Source organism: Lampetra planeri, chromosome 28 (genome assembly GCF_965212315.1).
Source record: "Lampetra planeri chromosome 28, kcLamPlan1.2.h2, whole genome shotgun sequence".
Classification (NCBI taxonomy): Eukaryota; Metazoa; Chordata; class Hyperoartia; order Petromyzontiformes; family Petromyzontidae; genus Lampetra; species Lampetra planeri.
In genome coordinates this window covers 5,007,924-5,025,508 of record NC_136134.1, presented here as the reverse complement: position 1 = coordinate 5,025,508, position 17,585 = coordinate 5,007,924, and the positions used below count along the sequence as shown (strand labels likewise).

General features: G+C 45.4%; 2 protein-coding genes across 7 annotated transcripts in view; one reads left to right on the top strand and one right to left on the bottom strand.

Moving 5' to 3' along the window:
• The first annotated feature begins 592 nt into the window (after positions 1 to 592).
• Positions 593 to 6,465, top strand: CYB5D1 (cytochrome b5 domain containing 1). 2 transcript variants are annotated; one of them, XM_078607707.1, is made up of 5 exons: positions 593 to 647; positions 2,649 to 2,789; positions 3,537 to 3,613; positions 5,057 to 5,275; positions 5,850 to 6,465. In XM_078607707.1, exons 2-5 carry the CDS (start codon positions 2,672 to 2,674, stop codon positions 6,078 to 6,080), a joined length of 645 nt encoding a protein of 214 aa, XP_078463833.1. In that variant the 5' UTR covers positions 593 to 647; positions 2,649 to 2,671; the 3' UTR covers positions 6,081 to 6,465. The 2 variants fall into 2 exon arrangements, with proteins under 2 accessions (XP_078463833.1, XP_078463834.1); XM_078607708.1 differs by having other exon boundaries at positions 636 to 730.
• Positions 6,466 to 6,934: 469 nt separating this feature from the next.
• The window catches only part of WDR33 (WD repeat domain 33), a 34,873-nt gene continuing 24,222 nt past the window's right edge, over positions 6,935 to 17,585 (bottom strand). For 3 of the 5 annotated variants that reach the window (XM_078607703.1, XM_078607701.1, XM_078607704.1), the window contains exons 16-24: positions 15,717 to 17,207; positions 14,922 to 14,985; positions 14,307 to 14,492; positions 12,747 to 12,880; positions 11,840 to 11,979; positions 11,292 to 11,420; positions 10,499 to 10,593; positions 9,468 to 9,671; positions 6,935 to 9,016 (exon numbers count right to left, since the gene is read on the bottom strand). In XM_078607703.1, coding sequence (XP_078463829.1) covers positions 8,424 to 9,016; positions 9,468 to 9,671; positions 10,499 to 10,593; positions 11,292 to 11,420; positions 11,840 to 11,979; positions 12,747 to 12,880; positions 14,307 to 14,492; positions 14,922 to 14,985; positions 15,717 to 17,207 — 3,036 coding nt within the window. In that variant the 3' untranslated portion in view covers positions 6,935 to 8,423. The remainder of the gene's footprint in view (positions 9,017 to 9,467; positions 9,672 to 10,498; positions 10,594 to 11,291; positions 11,421 to 11,839; positions 11,980 to 12,746; positions 12,881 to 14,306; positions 14,493 to 14,921; positions 14,986 to 15,716; positions 17,208 to 17,585) is intronic. The other 2 variants (XM_078607702.1, XM_078607706.1) reach the window with 2 other exon arrangements.

Here is a 17,585-nt window from a genome sequence, read left to right as displayed (position 1 = left end):
CAAAGAACAAACATAAACGAGTGAAATAATTACACGAAAAACAAATCCCTGTAACAAATACAAAAATAAAGTTAACAAAAATAATTTAAGCGAGGTGAACGTTTTGATTGAAAGCTTTCGTGACTGCAGGGGATTCATATTCTTGTTTTTTTCGGTAAAGTCACGTAGAAGGGAAATAATAAAATAATAGAACTATAAAACAATAACATTTTTATTGTTAAAACAATACATTTGTATTATTCTTTTTATTATTAAAACAATAAAAATTTGTTTTATATTTTTATTCTTTTATTATTTCCCTTCTACGTGACTTTACCGAAAAGAACCAAGAAGATGAGGTGAACGTTGTACTCTTGGTTCTTTCGGTAAAGTCACGTAGAAGGGAAATAAAAAAATATAAAAATATATTTATAAAACAATAAAAATGTTATAGTTAAAACAATAAATTTGTATTATTATTTTTATTATTAAAACAATACAAAATATATAGTTTCATATTTGTATTATTTTATTATTTCTTCTACGTGACTTTACCGAGGTTAACGTTGTGACTGCATCTACTACTCGCCTGGCCCCGCCCCCCTCCCTCCCCCGCGGCGTCGTTGCCGTGGCGACGGAGAGACGCCGCTGCCGACAACCTCCTCCAGGTAGTTCGATTTAAAGCTTTCGTGAATGCAAATAAATAAAAAATAATCATTTTCTCTCGGGCTTTCGTCGATCATTATTATCGGTGACTACCTCATTTTAATAGGCGCTATTTCTGCTGCTTCTGCTGCTGCGTTCACGGGCTTCTTTCTCCGTATGAGTGGTCCATGTCGTATTTGTCGTTTCTTGGGAAAATTGGGTCACAGTTCCTATGATCACTGTTACATTGGTTTCGTGGCTTTAATTAGCTGATTTTCGAAAAGTCTTTTGGTTTGGCCATGTTTATTTGTTGTAGTACGGAGTTAGACTGATGGCCTTAATCTAAGTTGTCTTGTTGTTGTTGTTGTTTGACTTGCATTCCACTGGGATTTGTGCTTTTTCTGCAATATTTTGCTGTCTTTTCTTGGATTTTCTGTTTGCACTTAGTCACATAGTCACTTTAAGATGTTTTCTTATTCATGTTTTAGTTTTTTTTTTTGTTGCGGTTGGACCCGATTCAAGAGCCGAATGGCTCACAGGGCTCTACGAAATAAATTTAACTAAAACCTGAAACGAGTCGGGTTTAATAGCCTCCGAGCTGAGACAATTTGAGTTGGACTTGGGAGTTAGGGTTTAGGATTAGACTGCTGTGGGGTTTTGTTTAAATGCTCTTTGATTCGTGCCCGGGGTTGTTACGGATTCAGACGTCGATTGGGGTTATAGCTTAGTCCAGAATTCGACAGGTGCTGGGTAAGTTTTAGAACTCGCCCCTAAGGTCAAAAGTTTTTTCGGTGGTGTCAGCTTTCGCACCGGTGACCACAGAGTTCTGATGTGAATATTATTTGGGTCTTTCGGTAAAGTCACGTACGGTAGATATGTTCAAATAAAAACAACAACAAAATGACAAAAAACTACGACGTTTCGATCACAACACAAGCGATCGTCATCGTCTTTCCTCCTGATGACGATCGCTTGTGTTGCGATCGAAAGGCCGTAGTTTTTTGTTATTTTCTTTGAACCTATCTAAGTGACTTTAACGAAAGACCCAACGAATATGAATTCCTGCAGTGACGAAAGCTTTGAGTGAAGTCTGGGGTGAGCTCTCATACTCTGATGGTGCATTGTCTTTGAGTTGTGCGCCTTTTGGCGTCATCTGGTCCAACACCATGTGAGACTAGGCTCTAAGGAAAGCTGTCTCGGGTGTGGACCAATTAATTTCAAGGACAGTGCACATACATTATCAGAGTTGTGCTTTTTGTTTGCATTCCGACCGCAGGTATTGTGGTCAATGCAAACATGACTCCTTGTAAAAAAAAAGGTGTCAGTTTTGTTGCCAGATAAAAGGGTAAAAAAACAATTATTATATTTTGCTACTGGCAAATGAGGTTCCAATGGTGTAAATGCTTACCCCGAGCTCTCATACTCTGATGGTGCATTGTCTTTGAGTTGTGCGCCTTTTGGCGTCCTTTATTCTTATATTTGTTACACAGGTTTTTTTCTTTGGTAATTCTTCTTTCGTTTATGTTTGTCCTTTGCTTACTTAACCGGTGGGGGTAGAAACAACCTTAAGATTATACTCTTTGGTTCTTTCGGTGGGGGTAGAAACAATCTTAAGATGGATTCCTGCATTCACTAAAGCTTCAAATCAAGATTGAACATTAAGATTTATATAAATTTGTTGAGGAGGTACCTTGCCAAGTTGTCTCTGTAAGGAGCACGACGATGTTGCTGTCATTGTGTGTGGATCTGCCGTGGGGAGCGCATTGGCGACTACCCCCCCCCCCCCAGCTCGATTCCCGCTCACGGACAACACCAGAGACGATTATCATGACCCGGTCCTGGGCCTCCCCTAGGTCGACTCAGCCTCAAATGAGTACCCGGTGCGACGTGTAAACATCGTCACTCGGGGACACAAAGGCAGCCTCGTGTGCCGTATCTGCCTTCATAGGTGCTCGCTAACAGCACTTACCCCTTCAGTCTGCTAAGGCTACCCGGGGGGGTCTTTGTCTTTGTTGGGGGATCAGATTCGTCCTTGGCGCGTGCAGCGATGCGGCCCAGGTACCTGTCCCCCCAGGAGGTGTCTCTGCACAACGTGCCCGAAGACACGTGGGTCTCCTTCCTGGGCGCCGTCTACGACCTCACGCCGCTGTGCGACCAGTACAAGGGTGATGCACGTACACACCAGCACGTCGCACTCACCTCACCCGCCCGTATGAATGTACTGCACGTTGAACTTCTTTCGCGCCGTACGTAGCTTGCACACTTATTCGAAGCTCGAGGAAAGGGAAATAAATAAAATAAGCGACTCATCTTCTTGGTTCTTTCGGTAAAGTCACGTAGAAGGGATGTAATAAAATAATAAAAATAAAAGATATATTATTTTATTATATTATTTTATTATGTTTTATTTTTATTATTGTATTACTTCCCCTCTACGTGACTTTACCGAAATAACCAAGAAGATGAATCCCTGCAGTCACGAAAGCTTTAAATCGAAAAATAAGCGATGTTTCGGGCAATGGCCCCTTTTCACTTGCGTTGGGGATGTAAGACTTTTTCTTAAACTGTTGAGGTTTTTTTGTTTCTTGTTGTGCTATGAAGAAGGGCTATGGCAGATAGCCCACTATAATAGAGGGTGAATTTATAGAGAAAACTTTATTTCAAAACCTCTACATGTCCCTCACCATTGTCAACACACATTAAATAATATAACGCTCCCTGTAAGATATCAAGTCATTGCCTTCACAATATACAATCACAAGTTCAGAAATCATTCGAAATATATATGAAATACTGCACAGCCCACTGTGACTACAGTTTAAATGTTCAGTTTGTAAATTAATTGGCCTGTATGTCCAGTAATTGTCGTGCATATGTTTCTTTATAATTGTGGACTTTTAATTATCCCACAGGAGACATGCTTATGAAGCCCATTATCGAGGCGGCTGGCCAGGACATTTCTCATTGGTTTGACCTGAAAACTAAAGATGTGAGTTGCTATTTCTAGCGCATACACTATAAGTGACCGACACTTCACCTCGCTCAGGTACCATATGTCACACTTTAAGAACACAGCTCTCATGTAGTCATAATAATTTATTCATAAGGCGCCCTTAAACAATGGATATCAAGAGCAGCATGCATATAAATTAGGAAAATAAGTGAGAAGTATCCGGCAAGAGAAGGACTAAAGAGATAATATGGAAAACTTGAGAGAGGCAGTTTTATACAGGTGGTGAGGTCTTCCACCGGGACTTAAAGGTCCTAACCTCTGAGGGCAGAGAATTCAAAAGCTTGGATGCCGTACAAGGGGACGATCAGTAAGATCTCAGAGATCTCGGTGGGATGTATGGTTGAATCAACTCCTGGATGTAAGGTGGAGCAAGCCCATTTAAAGCCTTAAACACAAGTAGGGGAATCGAAACATCATGAGGAAACATTAACATTGCTTCTCCTCCACACAATGCTATTATTAGAATTTAGGCAGATAACTAACATCTCGCCACGGTGACGAGATGTTAATTATCTGCCTCGCCTGGTATGCAGGTCGTGTGGATTTTTCTCCGGGTCCTCCGGGTTTTCCCTCCACATTTAGAAACATCCGCTTAGAGTTTTTGGCTGATATTAATTTCCACATGAAAGGGCCACTTCGTTGCGCTTTTATTTGTGGCCAGGTCGCTTCTGAAAAAGCTATGTAGCTCAGTGGGCCTTACCTGCTAAAATAAAATGTTTAGTTTTTCGTTTTATTTTGTGTCAAAACAACAATCTATTTTATACTAGTGGCATAGCTGTGGAGTTTGCAGGTGGTGTAATTACACCTGGCCCAAGGTTCAGTGGAGCCCAAGCATCAGGCTACAAAGGGGGCGAACGGAAATTGGACGGGAGACCCCATGATATTCATTTCCCCAGGGCCCATGCAGAACCATGGTACGCATCATCATGATGACGATGCACTCACACAATTATTATGAAACAAGTCCTGCTAAATTGCCAAGGGAATTAACAAGCACAGCTAAACAGAACATCACACATGAGGCAGTAGCACGCATGAACCTGTCAACCCCTTTTGAGTGGCTACCTTATTATAGACCTATTTAGACCTTATTGGTCACCCCTGCTCTTATAAATCTTAAAGTTCATCCTACAAAGTCCCATCGCAAGGGAGAAACACAAACAAATAGACACTTTTTTGCCCGTATTGAAACGGCTGCACGCCGTATGGACCTGAAAACGCAATTTCCCTGTCCAAGAATAAGCGGTAAACCGTGTGGGTTGACACGGTATGGCTTAGAATCACACAAAGTTCCAGAACCGGTAACATTGTACACACTAGAGGGTATAATAAACCAACACGCCACTGCAATTTCCATTTCCCGCAATTGATTACAAGTCATTGCAATGCGCTTATTGTTTGTTGGTGTTTGGCGTGGAGATCCGAACCCACGTGGACCCCGTGACGAACACGGTGACATTCCACACGCCGCAAGGACGCTTCTTGCACGTGCCGCCGCCGTACCCAAGCACGGACTGGGCCAATGACTTTGGGCGTCCGTGGTGGAGAGACACCTCGTACCAGGTGGGGCTGCTGTCAAAGAAGACGCGCTTCATCCGCGTGATCAACACGCTCACCTCCCAGGAACACATCATCGAGGTAACAGCCCTGCTTTCCTCTCTCTGGGCATCACCGAAGGTTTTCTTTTGTGTCCAAGCACCGCCCATGTTTTGATTCAAGATTTAACGATTGTCTCATTGTAGCCGTCTTATTTTAGTTTTGTCCATGAGCCTAGATGTAACATTAACATCGTGTGAATCATAAATGTACCCTCAAACGATGCATGTATTTGTGAGTGCAAACATGGCTTAATTTTAGATTAGAAGTTTTCGTGACTGCAAGGATTCATACTCTTTGTTTTTGTCGGTGAAGTTACGTCGGTAAAATATTTTTTATTTTTTAACTACGTGACGTCACCGAAAAAACCAAAGAGTATGGCTTAATTTCTCACCATTTCCCAGGTATCTTTAGATTAGACACGTAAACAGTAATCACAGCCACAGTGAGAAGTATACTGGGTGTGGCGTGTCAGGTGCAGAAATATTTCCCACGTCAAAGCTGAAATGAAGCACTGTGGCCAAGTGCAAAGGTTCACTCGCCAAAGCGACGCACCGTTGCACACCTTCTACCCCCTTGTGCCACCTCTTAAGCCCAGCACCGCTCACGTCGCCAGGTGTGCACGGAGGAGATCATGTCCGAGATCCTGCAGCGCTACCTCAAGTACAACGCGCACGCGGGCAGCTACACGTGGAAGCACGCCGAGCGCGAGCTCGACATGGGGCTGACGCTGGACGAGAACGGCGTTCCCGACGAGGACGAGGAATTCCTGCGGCTGCGGCTCGAGCCGGACGACTACCGCCAGACGCTGCACCTCTACTACAACGACGATCTCACCGAGGCGTGATTCGTGCATTTCGCGGTGGTTTTAAACGATGGATTCCCGAGCGGCTGGGCAATATATGTAAGATCACCAGGTGTTGGAGAGTCATATTGGGTCAACGTCGAGAGCAGCGGTGGTTGGAAGTTTGGCTGAATCTTTTCGGGCTTTGTGAATGAAAGTGATTGTGTTGCAAATCAACTTGTATGACAGCCAGTAAAATGACATTGAGCAACCAGCTACCCAGTTTGGCTAAATTAGTGCAAAATAAAATTAAGGTGGTAGGCAGGATAAGATGTACTTTACTCTTACGTTACTCCTGACAAGCAAGTTTAAAACCGGAGGCCCCGTGTTCTCCTTTGTAATTGCTTGTAAAGCAGTATAACCGAATAAAATAAAAAGATGAGACTTATGTGACCTGGAATGACTGAGAATTATTTCTAAACTGATTGACAATACATTTTGAGTCTACTAAAATGTCCCCGAAGTCATGAAATTCAAATAATTTATCAGAAAAGTCTCACTTAGTCTAGTGTCTGTCAGTCTGCATTATGCACTGTATTTAAAAGTTTGGCCAATACCATTCATGGGTGTTTGTGCATGTGGAGGGGAGAGCACTTCCATTCACTAGCTCACAGCCCCCCGCACCTACAACATCTAGCAAACTCGGGTGGTCAATACTAACTAGACTCAACAATGCTTACCCTTCTAAGATACGAAGACTAAACACATTTAGGGTGACTTTTTCGTAGGCCAGTCACGAGACCACTTGCTCAAAAGCTGAACTATTCGATGTGCGGGTCACAGCATAACGAGAAGTCATAACCATACAAAAATGTACGGCAATGAATTCGATTTTGAGAGAAAAATTTTACAACAAGTAAAATGTGCATCTCTGTTTATTATCTCATTATTATTCAGGACAACTGTGCATCACGGTGAGAGATGCATAACTTTACATAGCAAAATATTTCTCTCATGATACTAAAGACACCATGTGTGCAAGCTTTATACACGCAGACTACCACAAAAAATACAGCAAGAGGCTATCAGTAGTAATTTAACAAAACATCAAGAGACATAATTGTAGACAAAAATACAAAGGTTCACAGCTTGTGTGAATACAAGCACTGTAGCATTTCAGAGTAGAAAGGCAAACAGAAAAATTATGACATTTACCAACCAGCTGTTTAATAAGTACGGCTTCATAAACAGACATTTTAATTGAGACAAAGCCTGTCGATTTAATACACACATTTTCCCCACAGTGGTGTAAATTCAACAAGTCCGGTGCCATAGCCCCAAAAACTTTTGACAAAAAAACAATAAACTAAAAAAAAAACTTTTTATTTTCTGAACTTATTGAATTATTTACTTATGTTTTAATGGAGCTAGTATTACGTCACGAAGTATTTGGCTAAACAGTACTCGGCTAAATGCAGCAGACACATTCATTCCGAGAACAGCGAACGGTAGGTAGGCTTCCCAGATTGCCCACGTTCACTCACTAAACATTGTTTGGAAACACCACAAGCCCAGTTTGGTCCTTTTAGTTGAAGCTAGCAAAATACGAACACATAAACAGGAAATGAAACCTATTTATCCAGTTGTCATGTGAACAGAGATAGGGGTGCCAGGAAATGGGTACAGATAATACTTGTGTAGACTTGCATGGGTTTTTTTTCTTTTGGATAACTATAATTCTACACAATGTTCGACCAAATTTGGGACCAGACTTGCTGATTTATGTTTTCAAACAATGGGATTGCAATATTTGACACCAGAGGATTGCATCATGCTAAGATGAATACTTTGAGATAGTTACTTGTGTTCATGTGTAGCATGTAGGCAATATGCTATTGGTCAATTACTTTATTTTGCTCAAGTCTTCAATTACAGGCCTGGTTAACAAAATAAAAAAACGCAAACTGAAACATCTCAGCACTCTCTCTTCCACTAGTATATGCTTTAATTAGGAAAAAAAATATGAAAGCAGATTATCTACATTTAAAATAAAAGTTTCTTGATGCTGGTATCACTCGTAAAAATGTATTTTCCCTGCCCCAAAACCATCGCAAATATCCAATCAATGCAATTATTGTGTTTAACTATCGATGGCTGAATCGTAGAAAACGAGTATTATCCATCGCAAACGCAGCTCACCACCAATACGAATGTGTGCAAGCATGCACACACCTGCACATGCCTGCCTCCCATGTTTTGCAGAAGTGATGGACGAACTTTTTGAGCATAAATAATCTTGCTGGCTCAGCCAGTAACTCAGCAATATCCCGAGGGACACAGCAAAAGTTTTTGGAAAAGCAAAAAAATATATATCAACAGAAACGGGCGTCCTCCGACTTCTGTCCATCAGCGGCCCCTTCCTCCCCGCCCAGGAACTCCATCTCGGGCACCGCCCCTTGGACCACTATCTCGTCCACCGCCCCTCGCCATGCAGTCTCGACCGCCCCCTCTCGGACCACCGCCATCCCGGCCAATGCCGCCCCCTCTTGGGCCACCGTCTCGGCCGCCCCCTCGGGGCCCAATGTCTCGGCCGCCTCCCCTGGGCATGCCATCTCGCCCGCCGCCCTCCCTGGGCATTCCCTCCCTGGGCATTCCCTCCCTGGGCATTCCCTCCCTGGGCATTCCCTCCCTGGGCATTCCCTCCCTGGGCATTCCCTCCCTGGGCATTCCCTCCCTCGGCATGCCCTCCCTCGGCATGCCCTCCCTCGGCATGCCCTCTCTGCCGCCCCTTGTCATCCCCTCTCGGCCGGCCCCCCGGAGGGCTCCTCCACGCCTATGCGCCCAGTCCGCGTTGCCTCCTCCTCTCTGCATGGGGGTCCTCTGGAGTGACGCCATGCCGCCGACCCCGCTGTTGAGGGGGCCCATGAAGGAAGGGGGGCCCTCGTCCTCACCGCGGTACGGGTCGTCGCGGGCATCCATGCGCCCGGGACCGCCACCGCCTGCAAGAAACGCAGCACATTTTCCTTCCTCTGTGTTTGTCTCTTACAGGTGGTGGCGGAACTGATAATAGTCCGCCAACTTCATGTTACATGGCCAACGGTCATGTGAGACTTACTACTTTAAAATGTCCGGCAAACATTTATCCAATCATTGCAAGCATCTTAGCCACACTAACTCAGTACTAGGGGCAAATATTTTTGACCAGGCAACACCATGTGTCTAATTTTAGTAAGATCAGTGACAGCATGGTTAGGCCTTCATCCACAAGTGGATTGACAATGAGCTATAATTCACTATAATTTTCTTGTCGTATAACAACACGGGGCTGGGAACAAGATTAATTGTCAGTATTTACACGAGCAGACTTAACTTTCCGGACTGCTGTGGACGCCGATCATATAACCGACAATGTTTTCTTTTGTCGGGCTGCATCTCCCTTAGAGCGAGTACCTCTGAGTGGGCGGTCGTCCAGGGGCGATAGGCCAGATTCTCCATCCCTCCGCTCCCCGGGGAGCCCTCCGGGTCCCTCGTGCCAAGGTCGCTTGCGCAGCGGCAGAGATGCCGTGTCCATCGCGAGCAGCGAGGGCGGCCGTTCGCGAGAGACGCCCGAGGGGCTGTCGGGGGGTGCGGGATAATCGCCTCGCCGCTCCTCGCCTGTCACGCGCAGGAAAAACAAAAGCTCGAATGTGGTAACGCAGTTTAAACGGCACGTGAGTTAACGCGTCGCCAAAATATGAATAAATAATTTGCTCCCATTATTAAACCGCTGCATTGAAAGACAGAATTGCACGATGAAGAAATGCACAAAGCACTTCACCGTGGCTATTTGCTCCATTGTTGATGAAAGGAGTTTGCCAAAAAAACTAAGGAAATGAACATCTGGCAACAAGTGGATCGGGTCATAGCTTTGTAATTGTCGAGGCGACTTATTATTATAAATGCAATGTCCCATAATATCCACACTGACCATCATGGTGAATGATGATTAAGTAATCCCCCCATGACAATCCAAAATCTTGATTTATCCTGGAGAAATCTCATGAGCTAATGAGCTCCTTTTCACAGATGTCCAGTAGGAGGCGGGTCAGAAAGTTATATCAAGAAACAATACAAAAGAACGAAAGGAGTGCAAGTGCAGGAAAAGTAAGCAAATGACTAAAAATAAAGAAATAAAAGGTAAGGCCCACTGAGCTATTAGATTCTATTTGAGAAGCGACCTGCCCACAAATGGTAGCTCAACAAAGTGGCTTACGACGTGTAAATTTATAGCAGCCAAATAATCTAAATGCGTAAATCAAACAAGAATAGGGAATTGTAACAATTAATGGAATATTTAAATGCTGAGATTAGGGGCGAATTATTACATGCCTACCATAAAGAGACCAGAGTATTCCCACCTTATGTGACCGTCATAACAGTGGTGTCTCAAGTCCTGCAGATTAAGTGGTGGACAGAGTTGGGAATGGTAGGGGAGGCATCACCTCTGGGCAGCAGGCGACCGTGCCCAAGTCCTCGCTGGTCGTCCTCATACTGACGCGGAAAATCGTCATCTCTGTCCCGTCCTCCGCGCCGGAAGCTTTTGACAAATGACAATTACATGACTCACTCATGTACAATGCTCACATTCCGAGTGTCTTTATTGGTAATTACAGCAACTGTCTTGATGATGCACAAGTTGCACTAAGTTTGATAAAGTTCGTCCATGCTTTTCTTTACATTAGAAGCTACCCATAGTATTGATATCATCACTATTGATGGTAAATGGATGTATCTGTTTCATCCAGAGATGACTGAATCCCATTGGTTAATACATTGGATTGTAAACCTGGAAATCATTTATGGGCACTATTTATACACATTAAACATGTTATCTAAGGTATAAACATATCATTGGGATTAAAATCCCCATAGTGCAATTTACATTCACCAAAATTAGCCGAGGATCTTGTTTGAAATCATAAATATGAAGTTTAGAAATTGTCAAGTTCAAGTAACAACTATTACCATAATCATCCTACTCTGAAAAAGCCTGCTTTCTGGAGAGTGAGATGCTGTGTGATGTAGTTTATTTCCAAGACAAATGTAATCTTGACCCCAAAATCATGACAATTCATCAATTCAAAAAGGGGTTGGGGGATGGTGGTGGTGGGGGAGGTTAACCTTTAACATGCCTACCGACACCAAACCTAGGTCAGCCAAAGTCGCTTAAGTTTCAACTGACTGTGACTCGCTGTCAGTTTGGGCCTGAGGTCGTCTTCAGGCGCTGCTGCTCACCCATTGTCAAACTGATCCATCGGGAGGGGCTCTCCGTCCCGGCCTCGTCGGACCCGGGGTTCGAAATCTCTAGGGCGATCGCCCTCAAACTGCTGCGGGTACCCATCGCCCAGGAACTTAGGGTCAAACCTGTGACCACACAGTACAGTGGTTAACAGTCAACGACTGAAGAATGTGTGTGAATGACGGACGGGGCAACATTAGATCAAGTACTCCAGTGTTTTTTTTTTTACTTGTGGAAGTGACCATTTTTCACTATTATTTAAATTCCTCAATTGGATTCTTGGTCAGACATGCATTAGCTTAATTCTTTATGGCTTTACCCCCATCGTACCTTTTGAAATAATTGAATATTTGAAACATTACTTTTATGTTATTGAAATATTCACATTACACACGATCAACCGGGGGTAGAGCGGTGAAGTGGTGAGAAGCGTACTGCACTACGGAACCTAGCAACCCGAGTTCGATACCCAGCGACGCTAACATCAGCGGCAGGTGATCTCCTGCTAGCTCCAAGCGCCACTGTTCCACCGCAGGCAACTTGCCTGTCTTCTCTCCGCCTGCCAAAGCGGCCGTCGTCCAGGTCCCTGTCGGCCGAAGGGCGCCGTCGGTCGAGCATGCCACCACGAGCCCCGTCCCTTCTCCTCCTGCTGCCATCCTCGAATGGTGCAAACTCATCACCAGGCTAACGAGGTAACGGAAAGAGGATTAGTGTTACGATAAGAGCTCGGTTACTTCAAGTACAGGATTTTGTTCATTCACGATTGACGGCTACTCCTGAAAATTCCACTTTGAACTGACTCGTGTTTGTAATTTTGTTGGGTGAAATAACGTTTGTATATAGACTCATTCTAGATTTGAAGCTTTCGTGACTGCAAGGATTCATACTCTTAGTTCTTTCGGTAAAGTCACGTAGGTAAAAAAATGAACTTAAAATTAATAGAAATAAAATAAAAATCACAACGTTTCGGAGGCAACAGAAGTCTCCGTCATCAGGTGGGACCGTCACAGCCAGATTTGCTGCATCAAGTGAGGCAGGGATTCAAGATGCAAGCTCTTAAATACAAGTTGAGGGGGGAGGAGAGGGGGGGGAGCTTATCAGAATGTGGTAGCCAATGAATGGAACGTATCGGGAGGGGGGGGGCGGGGCTAAAAGAGGGCACGAGGTGCATGTAGGCGTCGACGTGTAAGTGTTTGTGCGCAAGTCACTTTTGTTGCACATAAATAGACTCAGTTCATTACTTGGTGATAAGCGGTTTTCCTCTGGAATTATTGGCCTCGGCCATAGAGATGTGGTATTTTCACCTACGGCTCAGGGCCAGCAATGGAAATGGCCACCACTCCATGACGGTTTGAGCATGCCGATACTTTTGAGCTCTTGAATTAAATTAATGTATACTATTGTTTGGTATTATGCTCAATATGGTGATGAAGATGATGCATATTTCTGACCGGTGGCCTCCTCCAGGGCTCATCCGAATTGCCAGGCCGTTGCTGCCAGTTTTCCTCCGTCGGACCACGATTCCAGCCCTCATCCCTTCTTCCCTCGAATTCTCGTTTTCCTGGTCCAAACTCCATGCCGTATTCTAAGTGACAGAGCAAACCAACAACCAAAATTACGCAAACATTCCATCAAAGTGACAACCCTCACATCTCAGCACAAGGCATATGCTGATCATGATAGGATTCAGATAAGCAAGAAAATACAATCTGCTACCCCTCAGTGGTAAGTGTACACCCAGCTATGCAATTTTAACTTGATGAATGTATTTGCATTTTTGGTCTAAGGACCACTTCGCAGGACATCAAGTAGGTTTTGCTATCTATAGAATGGCCCTGACCACAGAAATATATAATTTCCATCACTTGCTCAAGGGCCCCATTGCTCGTTAAAACAGGACAACACTTTAATATCAATAGCTACATCTGAGAACACAAGATTCTTTACACAAAGCAGAAGACACGGGAGGGGGGGGGTATTGTAATTATATAATACGTTAGTAATCAGTTAATTAGTATGGGTTTCCCCTATAAGGAATTGTAATTGTAAAATGTATTATTTAATAATACGCTTCCATGCCGCACTAAGCCTGTAGCTGTCAGAGCGATTAAAGTTATTTGTAGTTCTCTCAATTTCAATGGATTCTCTAATTCGTCTTGGCCAGTAATAATTAGTTTTACACAACACTTCAACGTTATAAAAATCAATTACGTGGCCTTGTTGGCAAGCATGTTATGCCACTGCCGACAGTTGTATTTGAGAAAATTTAATATTTCTATGGTGTTCTTTTAGTCTTAAGCGGTTATGTCCCGTCTGTCCAATATAGCATCTGCCACATAACCAATTAATCCGATATACACCTTCTGTTGATAATTTAGGCAATTCGTCTTTAGTACAAGATACTCGTTTTTTTTATTTTGTGTACTGTACCAAATCTTACTTTAATGTTTTGCTTTTGCAAAACACAGGCTAATTTGTCAGTTACTCCTGGGATATATGGTATTTAAATTATTTTAATAATCTGATCACTTTCAGCAGTGTTGCTTTGCAATCGTGATTTGGCATTGTGCTCTGTTAATTTGAGCATTGTTGTAGCCATTCTGTCATAGTGCTTCTTTAACATGTTTAATCTCTCTCCTTAGACAATTAACCGATTACTAATCCATTATATAATTACAATACCCCCCCTCCCGCCTCTGATCTCTGCACCTGATTGGGTTAAATGATGATCTCACCCTGCTGCTCTATTTAAGACCGGGAGCAGGTGGAGGGCTTCACTATTCTGGCAAATCGCCTGAAACGTCGTACTCAAAAATTGTAAATATTGTGGATTCACTCAACACACCGGTGGGCTAAAGTAGTGAACTATTTGTCTTTTGTCAACCTGACACATTTTTTACTGATTGGCCGTGTCGGGTGGTGGAGGGTTGCGACACATTTATTAATAACGCGATCTAAACCAAAACCTTTATTACGAATGAACACGACAGTTATTTCACAGGGCTTCCAACCTTCAAAGTGCCTTTGCCGGCCGTGGTCATCAGGGCCAGGTGGCCCACGAAACTCAGGGTTGTCAAACTCATCCTGATCAGCAAGAGATCCCCTGCGTTCCAAGGGGGCCTGGAAATCTCGCGGTTCTTCCTTCACAGGATCCCCACCAAATTCCTCCTGATGCAGCATAGGTCTGCCGCCTTCACCTGCCAACCAACAATAAGAACATAGCAAACTATTAAGAACCACGTGTAAGCAAAGCATAGAATAACAATTACAATAAATGGCATGAGTTTCAAGACTCCTTTTGAGGACGGTTCTTCATTGGGAAGTGTGGCCAATTGTTTTTCCATAAGTACTTTGCGTGCCAAAGAAAACCGTGTGACCTGGTTAAAACCCACTAAGCATGTTAAGGGAGACAACACTAAAATGGCTATTACACAGATGAGACCAACCTGCTCTGCCATTCCCAAGGTAACATTGTTCTTTGTAAGTTAAGAATGCTGTTCACCGTCATCAGGTCGGTCACACTTAATGCACGAGCGGCGAGCGGGCTCGGGCTGCCACGTTGACCTGTGAGAATGCTGTCTGGCGAGTGGACGACGGATTGCGTCTGGACGAAAGCGTGCCCTCACCTCGGACTGAACCCGCTGTGCTCCTGTTTGGCGTCGGAATCCTCGCTGGTCCTGACGATCCCTGCTACTCGCGACATTGGTTGTTTTAGCCGACAGTGATTGTGGGGGAAAAAAAGGAAGATGAATTAAATATCACCGTTACATCGTATACTATCAAATACAGCACATTCAGAAATATTCAATATTTGATACAACGGTGCTAAATAAAAGCGATTTAAACAGCCCTTGACGGGAATGAAGACAAGTATTTGGTCATGGATTTAGAATGATGTAGTGGTCGCATTGACATTGGTGGTGGAGTGTAAATCCTGATGGTTTATTGCAGCCTAATTTCGATGTACCTAGTAACATAAGGTCTTAAACTGTTCCTGGCAAACAGTAAGTTGTTGAGAACTTTTTAAAATTTTGGAAATGACTTGAATATTGAAAATAAACACTTTCAAATGACATGGATATAGTTAATCTTTTACCGATTAACGTGGATATCCAGATAAGCCCATTACCACAGACTTGACAGCATCTTCAATGATCAACGAGCGACATCAAGAAAATCCTGCTCATGTCAAGACTAAATTTCAGGAGGGTCGCACATTAGAATCTTTGGTAATTTCCATTTTTTGACATGTAGAAGGAACCCAGAATGTCTTGGATAAACTCACACATACTAGGGGGTTAACACTCACAGCTCCACACACAAATGTATAAAGAAATCCTTTGCTGTGATCCCATCACCTGCCCACCGTGCTACCCGAACGCATCAGTGCATAACAACACGAGAAAATTGTGCAAACTCACCGAGTGCCCTGGAGGGGCATCTCCTAAGAGTCCCTGCCTCAGCGGGGGTCCCCGTTGATGTGCCTGCCCCTGTCCTTGCGGGGGTCCGTGCTGCTGTAGGCTCGCAGGCGACAGTCCCCCAGGTCCACTGGGGCCTTGGTGACCACTGAACGGCGATGAATTTGGCCCCTGATTTGGGCCTCCTTGGCCGTCAGGCGGCTCAAAGAGCTGCCCCCCCCTGGGTCCGTCGCTGGCATTTTGCTGCGGACCCTCACGAGGAGTTCCGATGAATTCCGAGGACCCGGCTTGCAGAGAGCTGCGTGGGGAAAGTGGCGGTCCCTGAAATCCGCCGGACTGGGGTCCAAAATGCTGGGGGCCCTGCTGTGGTCCCTGCATGGAGCCCGGCATGGGTCCCTGGGCCTGTATTGGTCCCTGACCCTGCATGGGGCCCTGGCCTTTCATGGGGCCCTGGCCCTGCATGGGGCCGGGGCCCTGCATGGGTCCCTGGCCCTGCATGGGGCCCTGCATGGGGCCCTGGCCCTTCATAGGTCCCTGACCCTGCATGGGTCCCTGGCCCTGCATGGGTCCCTGGCCCTGCATGGGTCCCTGACCCTGCATGGGTCCCTGGCCCTGCATGGGTCCCTGGCCCTGCATGGGTCCCTGGCCCTGCATAGGTCCCTGGCCCTGCATGGAGCCAGGGCCATGCATGGGGCCCTGGCCCTGCATGGGGCCCTGGCCCTGCATGGGGCCCTGGCCCTGCATGGGGCCCTGGCCCTGCATGGGGCCCTGGCCCTGCATGGGGCCCTGGCCCTGCATGGGGCCCTGGCCCTGCATGGGGCCCTGACCCTGCATGGGGCCCTGACCCTGCATGGGGCCCTGACCCTGCATGGGGCCCTGACCCTGCATGGGGCCCTGGCCCTGCATGGGTCCCCGGCCCGGCATAGGCGAGGGCATTGGTCCCTGCATTGAGATGGACGGTGCCATGTTTGAAGGGCCGCCTTGGGACGGTGGCCCATTTGGGGGTCCTCCTTGAGGCCTCAGTTGCTGCCCTTGCATGTGCAGTGAAGATGGTGGCCCGCCACCCTGCATGCCACCCGATGGGGGTGTCTGCCCCATTCCTGGACCACCAAGCCCTTGCTGAGGCCCACGGGGACCTTGCGGGCCACCGGGTCCAAGTGGTCCAGACAGACCCATTTGTCCCTGCATATTACCCATGTGGCCGGGCATACCGTGAGGCCAGTTCGGTCCAAGGCCGGGACCTTGCTGCATATTGAGCCCAGGAGGCCCTTGTGGTCTGAACTGGCCCATGGGCCCACCAGACATCATGCCTGGGGGCATGTTGGGAGGGAAGTGCTGCTGTAGGCCAGGCATGGGTCCCTGGGAAAAGCCTTGAGGGTGCATATTTTTCTGCATCATGCCCAGCGGGGGCTGCATTTGGACAGGTCCTTGATTCTGCTGTTGGTTTTGAACTTGTTCCATGAGTTTCTGAGTAATACGGTCAGACTTCAGTTGCTGAAAAACCAATGGCAAAAATGGTAGATTAATTTTAAATAATACACATTCATATGAATAACTTTGACTATGTTTTAACAGTAGGTTCAACATAATTCCCAGAAAAAAAACAATAGATCTTACAGCACTTGCTGGTAAATATTATGTTTTGGTCACCCGCTCATTCACAAATATTATTCAAGTTCCCACGGTTCTTTTCCCTGGGAATGAATTCCACAGTTAATGTTTTTCATGTGCAATGTCTCACCTTGCACAACATTATTTTTGGCAATTCTTACAACGTGGTACTCACCGAGTAACAAACATTACCATATTATTAGTGACACCACCCAACTAGTATTAAGGCAATGCTTTGCAGCAACCCTGGGGTCAAATATA